The following is a 17,877-nucleotide window of genomic DNA, read 5'->3' as shown; positions in this document are numbered from 1 at the left end:
TGACTTCATAAATATCTGCTTCAATTACCTTTGGTAAATGAGGAAATAAGGAACCAGATCAACAGAGCCAGACGTGTACCCAGAAGCCTCGAGGAAATAAGGAAACAGATCAACAGAGCCAGACGTGTACCCAGAAGCCTCCTACTGCAGGACAAACCCAAGAAAGAAACCAACAGGACTCCACTAGCCATCACATACAGTCCCCAGCTAAAGCCCCTCCAACGCATCATCAGGGATCTACAACCCATCCTGGACAATGATCCCACACTTTCACAGGCCTTGGGTGGCAGGCCAGTCCTCGCCCACAGACAACCTGAAGCATATTCTCACCAGTAACTGCATACTGCACCACAGTAATTCTAACTCAGGAACCTATCCATGCAACAAACCTCAATGCCAACTCTGCCCACATATCTATGCCAGCGACACAATCACAGGACCTAACCAGATCAGCCACACCATCACCGGCTCATTCACCTGCACGTCCACCAATGTAATATACGCCATCATATGCCAGCAATGTCCCTCTGCTATGTACATCGGCCAAACTGGACAGTCTCCACTGAAAAGGATGAATTGACATAAATCAGATATTAGGAATGGCAGGCAGCCCAGAGCCCTTTAAAACCCAGCCGCGGCTGGGATTTAAAAGGCTCTGGGCTCCCCACGGTTGCAGGCACCCCAGAGCCCTTTAAAACACAGCCGCGGCTGGGATTTAAAAGGCTCTGCGCTCCCCGCGGTTGCAGGCAGCCCAGAGCCCTTTAAAACCCAGCCGCGGCTGGGATTTAAAAGGCTCTGCGCTCCCCGCAGTTGCAGGCAGCCCAGAGCCCTTTAAATCCCAGCCGCGGCTGAGATTTAAATGGCTCTGCGCTCCCCGCGGTTGCAGGCAGCCCAGAGCCCGTTAAATCCCAGCCGCGGCCGGGAATCAGAGGGCTCGGGGCGCCCCGCGGCGGCGGGCAGCCCAGAGCACTTTAATGCTCAGCCACGGCTGGGATTTAAAGGGCCCTGGGCTGCCTGCAACCGCGGGGAGCGCAGAGCCCTTTAAATCCCAGCCGCAGCCGGGAATCAGAGGGCTCTGGGCTGTCTGCTGCGGTGGGCAGCCCAGAGCCTTTTAAATCCCAGCCCGCCGGGAATCAGAGGGCTCTGCGCTGCCTGCTGCGGCGGGTAGCCCAGAGCCTTTTAAATCCCAGCCGCGGCCGGGAATCAGAGGGCTCTGGGCTGCGTGCAACCGCGGGCAACCCAGAGCCTTTTAAATCCCAGTCGCGGCCGGGAATCAGAGGGCTCTGGGCTCCCCGCCGCGGCAGGCAGCCCAGAGCCCTCTGATTCCCTGCCGCGGCTGGGATTTAAAAGGCTCTGGGCTGCTGGCAGCGCACAGCAGTGGAGAAACCTAGCTCCAAATATTGCTGGAGCAGAGCCCCTGTCTGTGAATATTCCTGGGGCTAAAGCCCCAGGAGCCCATATAAGTCGGCGCCCATGCCCGTGCAGCTGGAATCTTCCAGGGTGCGTGCGCCCCACACCCTCCTCAGTTCCTTCTCTACCGTGGAGAGTATATCAGTACTCCAAAGTAGAGGGGAGGAGGGTGGGGAATGGAGCACCCACAGGGACACACATCTCGAAGAACCTCAGTTACTGCAAGGTGAGTAACTTTCTCTTCTTCTTCGAGTGCTGTCCCTGTGGGTGCTCCACTCTAGGTGAATGTGTAGCAGTACCCACTACGGTTGGTGGGACTTTGGAGATACGGCAGGGAGTACTGAAGATAGTACTGTATGACCTACTTTTGCGTCTGCCGTGGTGTCTTGCGTTAGAGCATAGTGTTTTGCAAACGTGTGTTCAGATGACCCCGTAGCCGCTTTGCAGATATCAGGAATGGGAACGTTGTGTAAGAAGGCAATGGATGCCGACATGGCTCTAGTGGAATGAGTTCTAATGTCGTCAGGCGGTTGAAGATTCTTCGCACGGTAATAGGATCTGATGACAGAGATCCACTTGGACAGATGTTGTTTAGAGATAGCCATACCCTTTGATTTTTTCGGTAATGGAAATGAAGAGTCGTGGAGACTTGTGAAATGGTTTAGTCCTGTCTAAATGAAAGGCAATTGCTCGCCTGACATCAAGAGTATGCAGGGTTGCCTCTTGTGGAGTCTTGTGAGGTTCGGGATAGAAAGCAGGTAAATATATAGGTTGGCTGAGGTGGAAGGTAGATACCACTTTAGAAAGAAATTTAGGATGTGGTCCCAAAGTGACTTTGTCTTTGGAGAAGATGGTGTAGGGAGAGTGGGCCATCAGGGCACTCATTTCACCTACTCTCCTTGCCGATGTTATGGCAACTAAGAAGCACCTTCCTGGACATATGGAGATGAGAGGAGGTAGCCAAGGGCTCGAATGGAGGTTTCATGAGAGCGTGTAGAACAAGGTTAAGATTCCATGAAGCAGCCATTGGGTGAATTTCAGGGTAGAGGTTTTGCAGGCCTGTGAGAAATCGTTTTATGGTTGTGTGGGTAAAGAGTGAATAACCTGCTAAGAGGTCATGGAAGGTGGTAAGTGCCACCAGGTGCACTTTGATGGAGCTGAATGAATGTCCGTCTTGTTTTAGTTCCAAGAGGTAGTCTAGAATGATAGGGAGGGTCACTGTATTGGGCGCTAAATGATTACGTGAGCACCAGAGGGCGAAATGCTTCCACTTCTGCAGGTAGGTTTTATGAGTGGAGTCTTTCCTACTGTGTAGGCAGACATGTCAGACTTGCTCAGAACAGGCTAGTTCATGGGTTTGGAGCCATGAAGGAACCACGCTGTGAGGTGGAGCTTAGGGTGAAGAGCCAGTCCGTTCTGGAAAAGGAGATCTGGCCTGTTGGGGAGAGCCCGTGGGTGCCGGGAGGACATGCAGAGTAGGTAGGGATACCACGTCTGTCTCAGGCAAGCCGGGGCAATAAGTATGACCCGGTCCTTGTGGTCCACAATCTTTCGAAGAACCCTGTGTAGCAGAGGGATTGGTGGAAGACGTACAGGAGAGAGTTGTTCCACGGGATAAGGAATGCGTCTCCTGGGGATGCAGTTCCGAGTCCCACTCTGGAGCAAAACTGGGGACATTTTCGGTTCTGGGTTGTGACAAAGAGGTCTACTGACGGGATGCCCCAGAGGGAGAAGAGCTGTTGAAGTATTGTGGGGTGCAGTTCCCATTTGTGTTCTGTCGAGAAGTGCCTGCCGAGTGCGTCGGCAGTAGTGTTGTGGCAGTCTGGTAGGCAGGAAGCAGTGATCTGTATTTGATGCTATATACACCAATTCCTTAGTCGGATGGCTTCCATGCAAAGGGAATGTGAGCGTGTTCCCCCTTGTCTGTTGATGTAGTAAATACATGCTATGTTGTCTGTTAAGACTCGCAGGTATTGTTCTTTATGAGGGGAAGAAAATGAAGGCACGCTCATCTCACAGCTCTGAGCAATAAGAGATTTATGTGTAGGTGCGCCTCTAATGCAGACCACTGGCCTTGTGCCTTGTGTCCCACTAAATGCGCTCCGCAACTGATTAGGGAAGCGTCCATGGTGAGCATGAGTGCTGGGGATCCTTTCTGGAAGGAAACCTTAGTGCAGAGGTTCTCTGGTCTTGTCCACCACTGTAGGGAAGCTAGAACGTTGGGAGGAGGAATTAACAGCATCCCTAAGGTGTGTCTGTTGGGTTTGAAATTGGAATTGAGCCAGCCCTGAAGACATCTCATGTGCAGCCTGGCGTACTGGACTATGAAGGTGGTGGCTGCCATATGACCAAGGAACTGTAGCAGAGCCTTGCCTGTGTCCTTGGATGAATAGAGAGCGTGCATTTGAGCTGTGTGATAGCGAGGAATCTATGATATGGGAGCAAGGCTCTGCTCTGGATTGAGTTGAGATGAGCTCCGATGAACTCAATCTGTTGCGTAGGTGTCAAGGTGGATTTTGGGTGTTTATTTGGAGGCCTAGGCTGTGAAAGAGGGCGATAGTGAAAGAGTAGCTTGGAGTGTCTCGCCATAGGAGTTGCTCTTGATGAGGCAATCGTCCAGGTAGGGGGAACAGCGTGACCCCGTGTTTGTGGAGGTGAGCCACGACCACAACTAGAGTTTTGGAAAAGACTCTCGGCACTGTGGAGAGGCCGAAAGGAAGAACTCTGTATTGGAAATGGTTGTGACCGATTGTGAAGCGTAGAAAGCGTCTGTGAGCTGGATGAATTGATGTATGAAAACAGACGTACTGTAGGTCGAGGGCTGTAAATCAGTCCCCTTGATCCAGTGCAGGAATTAATGTGCCCCGTGTGACCATTTTGAATTTTTGTATCCTCGCGAATTTGTTCAGTTGGCCTAAGTCTACTATAGGCCTCCAGCCCCCAGTCTTTTTCTGGGTCAGGAAGTAATGGGAGTAGAAATCTTTCCCTGGATGTTGCATCGGCACAGGCTCCACTGCGCCTAGCTGTAGAAGGTGAGCCACTTCTGCGCGAAGCAGGTGCTCATGAGAGGGATCCCTGAAGAGGGACGGGGAAGGGGAGGAGGATAGGATATGAATAGGCTAGAGTAACCGGACTGAACTATCTCGAGGACTCAGCGGTCCTGTGTAATTTGCTGACAGGCATGTTGGAAACTCTGGAGGTGGTGGCAAGATGGGCAATTAGGCTGTGGAATCAAAGAGTGGTCGCACAGACCCTGGACCAACCTTGGTCTTTGGTAGGGTTGGTATCGTTGACCCCTGGTAAGAGATGGGTGAATGCCCAGGGTGCGCAGTGTCGCTCTAGAATCTTTCATTGTATGAAGTAGTTCATCAGGTGTTTTTTTTTTGTTTTTTTTTTTAAGAAAACAGTTTATATTTATCAAAGGGGAGGTCCTCCACTTTGTTCTGCAGGTCTTTAGGGATGCCAGATGCAGAAAGCCATGAAGATCTGCGCATAACCACAGCCGGTACAGTTGTATGGGCTGCTCTGTCTGCCGTGTCTAAAGAGGCTTGTAGGGCTGTTCTGGAAATCAATTGGCACTCGCTCAGAATTGAGTCAAAGTCCGCTCTCCTGTCCTCTGGAATGTAAGAGGCGAATTCAAAAGTTTATTGTAGTTATCAAAGTCATGCCTGGCAAGGAGTGCAAGGTAGTTTGCAATCCAGAATTGTAGAGTGGAGGATGTGTAAACCTTGTGACACAAGACGTCAAGGCGTTTAAGGTCCTTGTCTTGTGGGGTGGACCGATATTGTGGCTGTTTCGTTGTTTGTGCGACTGCATCGATAATGAAAGAGTTGAGTTGTAAGAAAATAGGAAGGTCAGCGTCCTTAGCAGGAACATAGTATCTACGTTCAGCTTTTCTGCAGGTTGGTAATAAAGAAGTTGGAGTTTGCCAGAGTGTATCAGCTAGTTCCAAGAGTGCCTCATTTATAGAGAGCGAAGTAGGGAAACTGAGGCTGGTGGCTGCGGACCCCAGCCTGAGGTGGAAAAGGCTCCAGTGGGGGAGGAGAGGGAGGTGCAGAGAATTCTGCTTGCCCTTGTAGATCAGGTTCACTCTCAATGAAGGTAGCCAGTTCAGGTGGTGGGACTGTGCGGTGTCATGTTAAGAAGCGAAAGTGAAAGTGTGAGCGGTGCAGTGGGTCGTTGGAGGTACCCTGCAGGGGGTCTGCTGCTGGTGTGGGGGCGGAAGGCAGGCTCGGTGCCGACGTTCATCCCGGCACCGGGGCAGAGCGCGCAATGGGCACCGCGGCTTCTTCTTTTTTTTTTATTTTTACCCTTCCGTCCTGAGGCTTGCGGTGCCCACGGCTTTGTCGGCACCTGGGCAGAGCGCGCAGCCGGCTTCGCGGCTATTTTTAGCGCTTAGGCTTGCGGTGCCGACGTCCTTGTCAGTACCAGGGCAGAGTGCGCAGCCGGCTTCGCGGCTATTTTTAGCGCTTAGGCTTGCAGTGCCGACGTCCTTGTCGGCACCAGGACAGAGCGCGCAGCCGGCTTCGCGGCTGCGTTTTTTTTTTTAAGCCCTGAGGCTTGCGGTGCCGACAGCTTTGTCGGCACCGGGGCAGAGCGCGCAGCCGGGTTCGCGGCTATTTTTAGCGCTTAGGCTTGCGGTGCCGACGTCCTTGTCGGCACTGGGGCAGAGCGCAGCCGGCTTCGATGCCGCGGAATCCTTCTGTGTCCGGGAGGTTGAATCTCCGCCTCTACGGTCTGTGGGAGCCGTTGCTGAGGCGTGATGCAGGGCTGAGGCGCCTACCTTTGGCGTGTCAGCACAGAGGGTAGGGATCTGCAGGAGACCCCTTACCCTTGTTAAAGTCTCTCCTATGAGACTGCTCTGCTTCTTGCCTCCGCTCCAGGGAGGGTGAAGCAACGCTCCCCACCAGTTCAGATCTGGCTGGGGAGGATGTGGGAGTGGGTTTAACTTTCCCCATCTCCGAAAGCGGCTGCGGGGATTTTTCCATGAGAAGCATTTTAAGCCGCAGGTCCCTGTCGTGCGGAGCCCTTGACTCGAGGCTCATACAGTGGAGGCACTTTGCGGGGATGTAGGCTTCCGCGAGGCACTTCACACAATGTGAGTGCCCATCCAACCTTGGTATGGAGTCCTGACAGAAAACACACCTCTTGAAACCTGAAGCCCCTGGCATTGTAAATTAGAAATGGCAGGGGAGAGTGTCTCAGTGAGAGACAAGTCTGAAGTGACTTTTTTTTTTTTAACTAAGTAACTAACTATGTAACTACACTAAAGGAAGGGAAACAACTGGGAAGTAATTAATAATTATTTCTATGTTCTTTGTTACTGTTTCCTATAGATACCAGGGAAGAGAAGGCAGCAGTGCTCCAAGTCCCGTCTTCAGCCGAGGACGGTTGATAAGGAACTGAGGAGGGTGTGGGGCGCACGCACCCTGGAAGATTCCAACTGCACGGGAGATACCATCTGGGTGCGTGCGCCCCAACCAGGCACTGCTACCGAAAAATCTCCGATCGACAGCGCCGGGACGCACCGTCACCTAGAGTGGAGCACCCACAGGGACAGCACTCGAAGAAGAAAGTATGCATCCTTCATGTCGAGGGCAGTGTACCAGTCTCCAGGATCTAGAGAAGGGATACTGGTCCCCAAGAAAATCATGCAGAACTTCAACTTTACCATAAATTTGTTGAGTCCACGCAGATCCAGAATGGGCCATAGCCCCCACTTTGCCTTGGGGATTAGGAAGTAGCGGGAGTAGAACCCTCTGCCCCTTAGTTCCGATGGAACCTCCTCGAGCGCTCCCATGGAAAGGAGAGTTAAGACCTCCTGTGTAAGGAGTTGCTTGTGAGAGGGGTCCCTGAAAAGGGATGGTGAGGGAGGATGTGGGGGAGGGAAAGAAAATTGGAGAGAATATCCCCTTTCCACCGTCTGAAGAACCCTTCGGTCTGAAGTTATAAGGGACCAAGCATGGTGGAAATGGGAGAGACGATCTCAAAATGGAAGGAAAGGATCCTGGAGAGAGAGTGGTACGCCGTCCTCAGGCACACCTTCAAAAATTTTGTCTAGGCCCCGACAATGGTTTAGGAGGGCCTTGGTTCTGACCGGGCTGGTGGCCGGTGGATCTCTTTCTGCCACCTCAACCATGTCTTCTGTAAAAGTCATGCCTTGGACGGGAGGCAGGGGGGGTGTTGAACCTTTGAGGCTGTGGTCTAAAGGGCTTGCACTGGGTACCCAGGACATGCATCCCCAGGGAGCGCATGATGGTTCTGGAGTCTTTTAGGTGCTGTAATCTAGAGTCCGTTTTCTCTGAGAATAGGCCCTGCCCATCAAATGGTAGGTCCTGCAGGTTTGTTGCACCTCTGGCGGTAAGCCAGATACCTGAAGCCAGGAGGTGCATCGCATAGTGATTCCCAACGCAAGGGTCCTAGTCACAGTCAGCCACATGAAGGGAGGCCTGTAAGGAGGTCTTAGCAACCTTTTTGCCCTCTTCTACTACTAAAGCCCCAAACTCATCCCTGGAATCTCATGGAATCAGCTCCTTGAATTTACCCATGGAGTTCCACGAGTTATAATCTTAATGGCTCAAAAGTGTTTGCTGGTTTGTGACTCTGAGCTGAAGGTCCCTCGCTGAGTACATTTTGCGTCCAAACAAATCAAGGCGCTTGGCGTCCTTAGATTTGGGCGCTGCAGCTTGTTGACCATGCCGTTCCCTTGCGTTCACTGAGGACACCACCAGTGAACACGGCTGAGGATTAGTATACAGGTAGTCATACTCCTTAGAGGGAACAAAGTATTTTTTCTCTACTCCTCTGGCCATAAGTGGGATAGAGGCAGGGGTCTGCCATATTGTCTTGGTGTTGGCCTGTATGGTGCGGATAATGGGCAATGCTACCTGTGATGAGGCATCAGCTGAAAGGATGTCCACCACTGGGTCCTCCAACTCCACTATCTCCTCCGCTTGGAAGTCCATGTTACGTGCCACCCTACGTAGAAGGTCTTGGTGAGCATGTAGGTCTATCGGAGTGGGACCTGAGGTTGTTGTCCCGCCACCGCCTCATCTGGAGAAGATGAGGAAGATGCTACAGGGGCTAACGGATCCTGTGGTAGATCCAGTTGTGAGGATGCTCAGGATCCGCTGTGCTGGGGTCTGGAGCCTGTTTTGGGGTGGGTGCAGATGCCTCCATACCCCCCGGAGGGGGACGACTGACGGTGGCCTCTGGTACTCGGGGCTCTGCATGGGCTGATCAGGAGGCTGCGGATGGAACACCTTGGGCTTGGTGATACTCCCATGGGACATAGAAGGACCACTGTGCAGGTTCCTGGCTAGGGTCTTGAGCTTCATCCCGCCATTGATCCAGGTTACTCTCTGCTTGGTGGTGCGGGATAGGCAAGTGGGATGCGTTGTCCGACTGCGATGAGCGAGAGGGCCAGAACGGTGCGGCGCATACCTGCGCCGACTCTGTTGGAAATGGTGCCGAGCAGTGCCAGGGAGTGGTACCGGGATCTAGAATGGTGCTGATGGCCATGCTGGTACCAGGATCCAGCCCTGGATCGCGATGAAGACCGCCTGCAGGAGCGGTTCCGGGAGCGACTTCTCGAACAGGATCAGCACTTTGACTGGTTCCAGGAGCGGTGTCGGGAGTCTGAACGGTACCGAGGTCTGGAGCGGTGCCTCAAGGCGGAACGGTGCCGGGAGTAAGATCTGGGCCATGAGTACGACTGGTGCCGTGATAGAGAACGGTGCTGGGACTGCGAGCGGTGCTGGGACCTGCTCTGAGATCAGGAGCGGTGCCGAGTGTCCACACTCGGAGATGGTGGACATATTAGGGCTGGCTTGCCCTTAGACTGTACCACACAGATGGGATGCGGTGCTAGAGCCTGAGCTGGTGCCGGTTCCGTAAGGGCAATGAGGTCCCTTGCCATAGCAAATGTCTCCTGCATTGATGGAAGTCGGGGCTCAACCACGATGCGCACCGGGGAGCCAGTACGCGCCGGACTCAACAGCTCTTCCCTCAGTGCCAGAGTCAACGGTGCCGATAAAGGCGCCTGCACCTTCGGTCACTCTAGTGCAGAACACGAGTCCGAAGTTGACAAAGGGGGTGCTAGTGCCTGTTGTTGATAGGCAGCCCCCTCCGGCTTCCGAGGTCTCATGTCCCAGTGGCAGGGAACAGTGCCAAGGTGCCTACGCTGGATGCGGTGCTGGCGAGGACCGGTGCCATGGGTCTCTATTCGAGTCTCCCTGCGGTGCAATACTCGAAGTTACCGCTGGAGCACTACACACCGAGGCACGCCAAAGGAGGATCCGGGCTGAGAGACGTCTCCATAAGGAACTGCTTGAGTCTATAGTCCCGCTCCTTTTTGGTTCGAGGCCTGAAAGCCCTACAGATCTTACACTTTTTGGCCTGGTGAGACTCCCCAAGGCACTTTAAACAGGAGTCGTGGGGGGTATCCTGTGGGCATAGGCTTTGAACAGGCTGAGCATGGTTTAAACCCCATATCCTTGGGCATGAGCCCAGGCGGCGCGCAGGGAGGAAGGGGAAGGAACCCCTTCCAACCCGCTAACTTATTAACAAACCAATTCTACAACTATCAAGACTACTACACTTGATCTTAGCTCATTCACTAACTATATAACTATAAAACTACAAGAACTAGAACAATTATCCAAACTGGAAAGTAAAAGCTAGGGAGAGTGGAGGACAGCAATGCCGCACTCCATAGTTCCAACGACCGTCACGGGTGGTAAGAAGGAACTGAGGGGGCACTGGGTTGGCTGGGGTATATATCCAGCGCCATGAAGGCGCCACTCCAGGAGGCTCCACAGCCGACCCATCAGGTGTTGCTAGGGTAAAAATTCTCCAACGATTGTGCACGCAGCGTGCGCACACCTAACTGGAATCGATATGAGCAAGCACTCAAAGAAGAATTAAACCTACATCTATCTCTGAGTTGTGAAGAATATGTATTAAGGTTATAACAACCAACAAGAATGCACTTTTATGTAGAAATCCATGATTAAATCGAGTCTTTCTGACTAGTGATTTAAATCAAATCCACCCTGCGTCTGTCTGTAACCAACAGTTCTGCCACATGTAAGTGGGTTGAAGCTGTTGCGCAGTCAGTTTTTCTCCCATAAAGGCATTACTACAAGAAGTGCTGGAGTAATGAAGAAGCTCTGTGAAAGGGAGTTTTTTCACTCTCCACTACCAAGAAGGAAATGACTGGAATGATCAGATGGCAGCATTTATACCATGTGGACTCTGTGGACACTACACCAGTGGTTCTCAAACTAGGGCCGTCGCTTGTTCAGGGAAAGCTCTGGGTGGGCCGGGTTGGGCCTGTTTGTTTACCTGCGGCGTCCGCAGGTTCAGCCGATCGCGCCTCCCACTGGCCATGGTTCGCTACTCCAGGACAATGGGGGCTGCAGGAAGGGCAGCCAGCAAGTCCCTCGGCTCACGCTGCTTCCTGCAGCCCCCCCATTGGTCTGGAGCGGCGAACCGCAGCCAGTGGGAGCCGCAATCGGACGAACCTGCGGACGCGGCAGGTAAACAAACCGGCCCAGCTCGCCAGGAGCTTTCCCTGAACAAGTGACAGCCCTAGTTTGAGAACCACTGTACTACACCACAGTAGGGGACCTTGCTTCTGCCCTATCCTACTATCACAGCCTTAGGGGACAACATTCTTTAACAGCTGTGGTAGTTCTGCCAGTCAGGTAAGACCCAGAAGTGAGAATCTTGGAAGACTGTATCTTTAAAGAAATTTGTAACCCCACCCCAAACCTGTCAGAGAAATTTTACTATGGGAAAAATGTATCATGCAAAATGAGAAGTGGAATAGTTTGATTTTGGTGAAGTTAGGGGGTGGAGAAGAAAAATGAGTTGTAAATCAGGCTTAGAAAAGAAACTGAGCTTCAGTTTTAATAGCTACTACGGACAGTCTAGGAGACCTCCAAAACACTCCTTTAAAGGTACATCTGTTTGCAAAGAGTTGCTTACCAATGTATTGCTGGTAAATAATTTGACTTTTTAAAAAGGCATGTTTAGTGTAACAGTTCACACAAAACAACTTCATTACATATTTATGATTTCATAAAGTTCATAATTCAGCACGAGTTGCCATTTATTTATTTTACTGTCTATAGAGATATGGGAAGTTCAAAGCTTGCCTGTATGCATCCTAACAGAGAGAAAATATCACAGTTTAGTAATGTGTATTCTGGGACCTGGGCTTTGGGAAGTATGCAAACATGAGCTTTCTGGCAAGGAAGAAGGATTCACCTAACAAGAGAGTGGTCTGGCACAGAAATAACTATTTCTGATCCTCAGGAACTTTAGCATCAAATATATCTTTGAAAGAAATCAATGACACCATACTAAAGACCCGCTACACAGTTACAAGACAGAAAAAATTGACAAGGCAAGATGTTGTGTAGAGGGAAACTTGACACAAAATACTTCAGAAACTTTCAGGATACCCTTTACTCCTGATAGTCAAAGAAGCATCAGGAACTGTGTCAGCACATCAGTCTTAAATTATGGTAGTATAAAAGATTCAAGCTTACACAGTTTAAACAGCTGGTTTGGCCAAATCATCTTTATTTCAGAACAGTGTATCCACATAGGGAGTTATACCAGTGTAACTATGGTAGAATCATTCTGATATAGCTATGCTGGTCAATTGTAGACAAACGCTTAGAATCTAATAATCTAACTACTAAGAATAAAAAGGATCCCTTTCTTGTTGTTTTTAATTTTTTCTTTCCTGTTGCTCTGAACAGGAATAATACTCTGGAAAAACCTTCCCTGTGAACAACAGCTAGACTGACTTTTTTATGAAGTTACTTTCATTTAAAGATTATTTTTGTACATAGGGACACAGACTCTGAAAAGCATCTGCTACTACAAAACTGAAATCTACCAGTTTTCTACCTAATACCAAGGTTGAGGACAGCAATGATTTAACATACACCGTTATGCAGATTTTGCTTTAGAATATTTTAGGTAACGTGCATATATGTCAGCACTTTCCCTTTTAAAAATATCTTCAGCTTCTTGGAGTGTAAAGAAAGTGTCTTAATCACTTCATTGCTTTCTCAAGCCTGACAAATTTAGAATAACATTCCCCTTCCAGTGACATCTCGTGTACCAGGCATGTGACCTCTGAAGACATTCATATAGATAGCTGCCCTGTTCTTCTGGAGCAAGGATTAGCAGATAAGAGTTAAACTGTGAACTTATTTCTTAAATTTTGTTTTAAAATTTAAATAGCCAAACTTAATTTTTAATAGGCAAATAAAAATAGAATGATGTTCTTCTGTGCAAAATTTCAGCAGAGGGCACATTTTTATAACCATAGGAGAATGAATGACAAAATACTACAGCACCTTTTTTAAAATCTTCAGTGGATCTCTCCCCAAATCCCTACCCTGGCCCCGCCCCCTCACTGCCCCATTAGATCCCTCCCCAAATCCCTGCCCTGGCCCCACCTCTTCCCCAAGCACGCCGCATTCCTCCTCCCTCCCAGGCTTGCACTTATCAGCTGTATGGCAGCGCAAGCGCTGGAGGGAGGGGGTGACACCAGCGTGCGTGGCGCAGCCATGAAGAAGGTAGGGCCAGGGCGGGCATTTGGGGAGAACAAAATTGCTTGTTTGTCCAGTGTCCCGAGCCGCGTGGTGGGAGAGGCCGTGGGGCGCCTGGCTGGGGCACCAGTGCCACACCCAGACCCCATGCCTGAGGGGCAGAGCTGCCGCCCACCGGCCCCCTGCCCTGGGGCAGCTGGCGGCCCCCATTCCTCGAGGGCTCCCGTGTCCCCCGGCCCCTTTGCCCAGCCATTGCGTGCCGTGTGCCCTGCCCTGAACCCCCCGGGGCTGCAGCACAGGGACGGGCTGCGGGTGGGTCGGCACTACAGGCCGTTCTTGTACGTGGGGACAGACTCGCCCCACGCGCGGAGCAACTCAGTGGGGTCACAGCGGCCACAGACTGAGCACGCCCCAGCCATTCGCTTCCTAATCCCGGGGTGCTGTGTGCAAGGCAGAGCTGCCGCCTGCCTGAAATGCTGCTGTCTAAGTGGGCGGGATTGCACCAGCTGGGCACCTTCCCCTACGGGGGGAGATGAAGACGAGGCGAGCTGGTGTGTGTGGGGGCTCCGGCGGCTTTTTTTTTTTTTTTTCTCCAACCTCCCCCCACCCCCCCGGCGCATCCCGATATTTCACCTTAGTCATCTGGTCACCCTAGTGGCAACTCCTGGATTCCCTAGTCTAGTCAGACAAGTAAGGAGTCATGAATGGGAACAAGGTGCACAGGTAGAGGACACCCTGTAACTGAATTCTGAAAGGGAGGAAGAAAATGAGTACTGCTCTAATGGTGGGGATACCCTATCTATAATTCTAGAGTGAACTTGAGTCTCCTCTACCACTGGAGCTGAAGAGATAACCTGTCACCACAGCAGTACTGGTAGACAGTGCTGAGCAAGGCTGGCCCACGCCTAGGGTGCTGTAGCCGGGGGAGGGGATGGCCCACAAGGGGCTCCCCCTTGCTGGCTGTGGAGGGACTTCACTTGGCCGCAGCACGGACTCCTCTCTGGCCCCTCTCCAGCGCTGGGTCGGCAGGCTTCTCCCCGACCCCGCTCTACTGGCCCCTCCCCTCTGCCCACTCACTCCTCAGTCAGCTGGCTGAGGGCTCCGGGTCCACTCCCCACCCCTCCCAGGAGCCTGGAGCAGCGCAGACCATCACTGGCAGCCCAACCCAATCACCGCCTGGAGCCACGGTGAGTCCCTCCCACCCTCTCTGCCAGCACCACTCGGTCTCTGGCAGGGGCAGGGCCCCACAGGGCCAGGCCAGGGCTAGGAGAGAAACTTTCTCTCCATGTGATATGACCTGTGAGTGAGCTGGGGGAAGCCCATGGGGCCAGGCAGGAGGTGAGGGGGGAGCCCGGCAAGGTTGGGAACAGAGCAGGGGGGAGGGAGGAGGGAACTGAAATATGCCTTTCCCCCGATTCCCCTTGGTTACCAGACTGGTCCATGGAAAAAACAATGACATCTCAAGATGGAGTCCAGAGACACATGGTCTCATCACATGTCCCTGCAGAGTCACAGCAGCCATCACTCAGCGGCCGTCTTTAGCGCCCTCAGGAAGGCTCCCCCCGTGGGAGGGAAGGCTCCCCACAAGGCCCTCTGTTTTTTCCCAATGGCTCACTGCCCAGAACAGGCCCTTCCTTCCCCACCCACCATCCAGATCAAAAGCATCCTGTCCAGTGGGCACCACCCAAGTGCAACTACACCTGAAATACAGATACATAGTTAATATTCATAACCTCAGATACAAAAGTGATACATGCATACAAATAGGACAAGCACATTCAGCAAATCACAACCTCTCCGACAACACCCTACATGATGTACCTTGCATAAAATACATCATAATTATGTCATAATCACATCACAACAATATGACTGTGAAGAACCTGAGGTGCGTGCCTACCACTAATAAAAAAAAACCCTTAAAAACCTATATTAACCTAACTATATAAAAGAGTAGCAAAGTCACAATGTGTGCAGAGAATCAGACAGGGGATCTCTCTCACCAGCAAAGAAGAAACTGAGGGACAGCAGAGACCTCTCTGCCCTTGATGCCTTCAGGTGAGACGGCACGGGGGCATCCAGGGCACACGCACCGGCCATCTAGTCTGACTTTCTGCACACTGCAGGCCACAGAAACTCACCCACTCACTCCTATAATAGACCCCTAACCTCTGGCTGAGTCACTGAAGTCCTCAAATCATGATTTGAAGACTTCAAGTTACAGAGAAGACCCATCACTTGAAACTACAAAATAAATAATTTTCCCTTTACATCTAATTCCATCTTCGGAGGGCTCTTACTCTTGAGGAAAAAGCAGCTCAAGTGACATCTAAAAATAAAACTGAGCCATCCATATGACATCAAGCAGTGATTGATGTGTGCCTGGCAAGAAGCTGTAAACCTGTTTACATATATGCACTAAATAATAGCAGTCAAATCATCTACAGTCCTGTTAACTGCACAGTTGTTTGGCAAAGCTATGATCAATGCAGAGGTACTGGAGCTGTCTGTAGACTTAGGAAAGAACTCTACTCTGGTATGCCCTGTGTATGCTTGTGAATGCCTCTGCAACCATAAAACTATAATTTTCCAGGTTTTTGATTTTGAATGAAAGCTCAGATTCTGAAGAAACTGATGCTATAGGTCTCCTCCTCTCACCAGAAGATTTCTCCTTGCCCATTAGTGGATGCACATATAGCACATCATCTCTTAGTTGTGCTCTTAAAGATAATAGAAACACTGATGTACATGCATAGCACTTGATTTCCAAAATCTCACAGTTTGCACAAATGAAAAGCAGTTTCCCCGCTACAACAAGGCCATAAACTACCACTCAATAAATATTTCTATGCTAAACTGCAACTTCCACACTGAGCCATCAAGGTTGTAATAACAGACCACTCAAAATAAGAGTTGTGAAGTGCTGAGAATCGAGCAGAAGCAGCCCTCCTGGTTCTCAGTCATTTATATGTTCCCTTAGGCTAAGAAGCTTTTTCCGCCAGGAAAGCAGCAGGAAGATCCCATTTACTACCACACCCTAGTTTCCCAAAACACTTGGAAGTACTAATTTGAAACTTTTAGGGTAAGTAGTGATGCGCATATGTAATAAACTTAGCAAAACACTACTGTATATGTTCAGAACATGATTTTCACACTTTCATAATTTGTAGCTTGGATAGTCATCTGCAATTCTGGGTACTTCTTTGTACCCTTTGAGGCTGACTGATCACTTGTTCATAGTAACTTCTATACATACCTATGATATCAGACCCACAAAGAAAATACAAGTTATCCACATTTGCGTAAGGAAATATAAATAAAATCATCCCTTTTATGCAGACATGATACCAATCACCATTAGTGAGACCCACTCATGCACACTGAGAAAGATAGAAAAGATCTAACATTTAAATCAGTTTATACACTTGTCACTAAATTTACTCCCTCACAATCTTCTAACACAAACGTGCAACTGATTAGCCGCACAAACTTTACTCTTGTAAAAGAACAGTACTGTACATTCAGATATTTGAACAGGACCCATATCATAAACCACTGGAATTTAACAGCCACTCCAAATGAAAGATTATTAAAAAACAATGAGATTATTTAAACAAATATGAATTTACCTTGAACATGAAGACTGATGAACAGATAGGCTCCCAGTAATCTCACGCATACTTTCAGTTGAGTCATTGTTCACTTTTAATCCTTCCCGTGCACTGTCACCCTTAGCAACTGGCCCTGCTGCTTGACAAATTTTAAACTTGGTTTGTTCAGTGAAGCCTGATGAGATTTGGTGGTTGACAGCAGTGATGATTTAATAAATATTCCAACTTGTCTCCTGAAAGAAAGTGAAATTAAGGTGTTTAGCAAAAGTTTAAAATTCCTCCAAGCCTTCTGAAACATTAAAAAAAAAGGGGGAAAAATGGAGAAAATGTTTTCAGTGGACAGAACATAACTAGCCTACTGAATACATTAAGATTAGCCCCAACATAAATGCTAGTTTTAATTATCATAAGATTTACTGTTCAAAATATATAACAAAATACTTGGGAATACAACATGTGGCTCAAAATAACATTCTAAAATGTGTATCAAGATTATTAGCCCACAACAGATGACTGTGTAATTCAGGTTCACATATAGGTATCATGCTGTTGAATACATTAGTATGTAAAGTCTGTTTAAAAATTGTTATATCTAAACCTATTATAATTTATTCCTGTTATAGTACTGAACAGTGAGCAAGAACTTTTATCTATAATTTGCCAGGTCTCTACTGCAACAAAATCACACTTCAGAAAAAGCTTGAAGAGCAGCCAGCAGGTCAATGAAAAATATAATTACATGGCAAAGAAGTCAAATTAACCATTTATTTTTACTACTATAACAAGTTAGGCGTACTGTACAAGACTACTTAAAAATATATTTAGTGAGTTTAATTCTACATTCAGGCTCTAAGAAAGATCTAACAAAGTATAGTATCTGTGCCCTCTTTTTGAGAGCCAAAGCATTATAAAACTTTCTGAAAAAGATGCTGCATTCCACCATGCAACACCAGTTAAATCAATTATTAATATGCCCTCTAGACCCATCTTAGAACATTAGTATCTTTCTGGCTTCCCATGAGCAGTTTTGTGCAGACAGCAAGCCTCCACTGAAAAATCACGGCTGCTACATGGATGTGCACTTGGCTATAAAGTTTAAAAAAATTATAATCTGTTCATTCACTGAAAAGAAATAGGAAAGACAGTCAAACTTAAAAATCACCTTTTCAGGACTACAGTAGACAAGTATTATGGTTAATTAAAATTCAGCAGTCGTAGTCACATTCTTCCCTAATGAAGTTTTTACAGTGATTAATTAAAGGAAGCATAATTAGGTCTCAAAA

At 49.3% G+C, this 17,877-nt stretch overlaps 1 protein-coding gene across 4 annotated transcripts in view; it reads right to left on the bottom strand.

Moving 5' to 3' along the window:
* BMPR1A (bone morphogenetic protein receptor type 1A) overlaps window positions 1–17,877 on the bottom strand; it is a 192,147-nt gene that overhangs the window by 82,276 nt on the left and 91,994 nt on the right. For all 4 annotated transcript variants that reach the window (XM_039547800.1, XM_039547801.1, XM_039547799.1 and 1 more), the window contains one exon: window positions 16,613–16,827. In XM_039547800.1, the coding sequence (XP_039403734.1) occupies window positions 16,613–16,679 (67 nt within the window). In that variant the 5' untranslated portion in view covers window positions 16,680–16,827. The remainder of the gene's footprint in view (window positions 1–16,612; window positions 16,828–17,877) is intronic.

This window comes from Mauremys reevesii, linkage group 7, assembly GCF_016161935.1.
Source record: "Mauremys reevesii isolate NIE-2019 linkage group 7, ASM1616193v1, whole genome shotgun sequence".
Taxonomy (NCBI): domain Eukaryota; kingdom Metazoa; phylum Chordata; order Testudines; family Geoemydidae; genus Mauremys; species Mauremys reevesii.
Note: the sequence above shows the minus strand (reverse complement) of the source record. Positions and strands in the feature narration are given on the sequence as shown.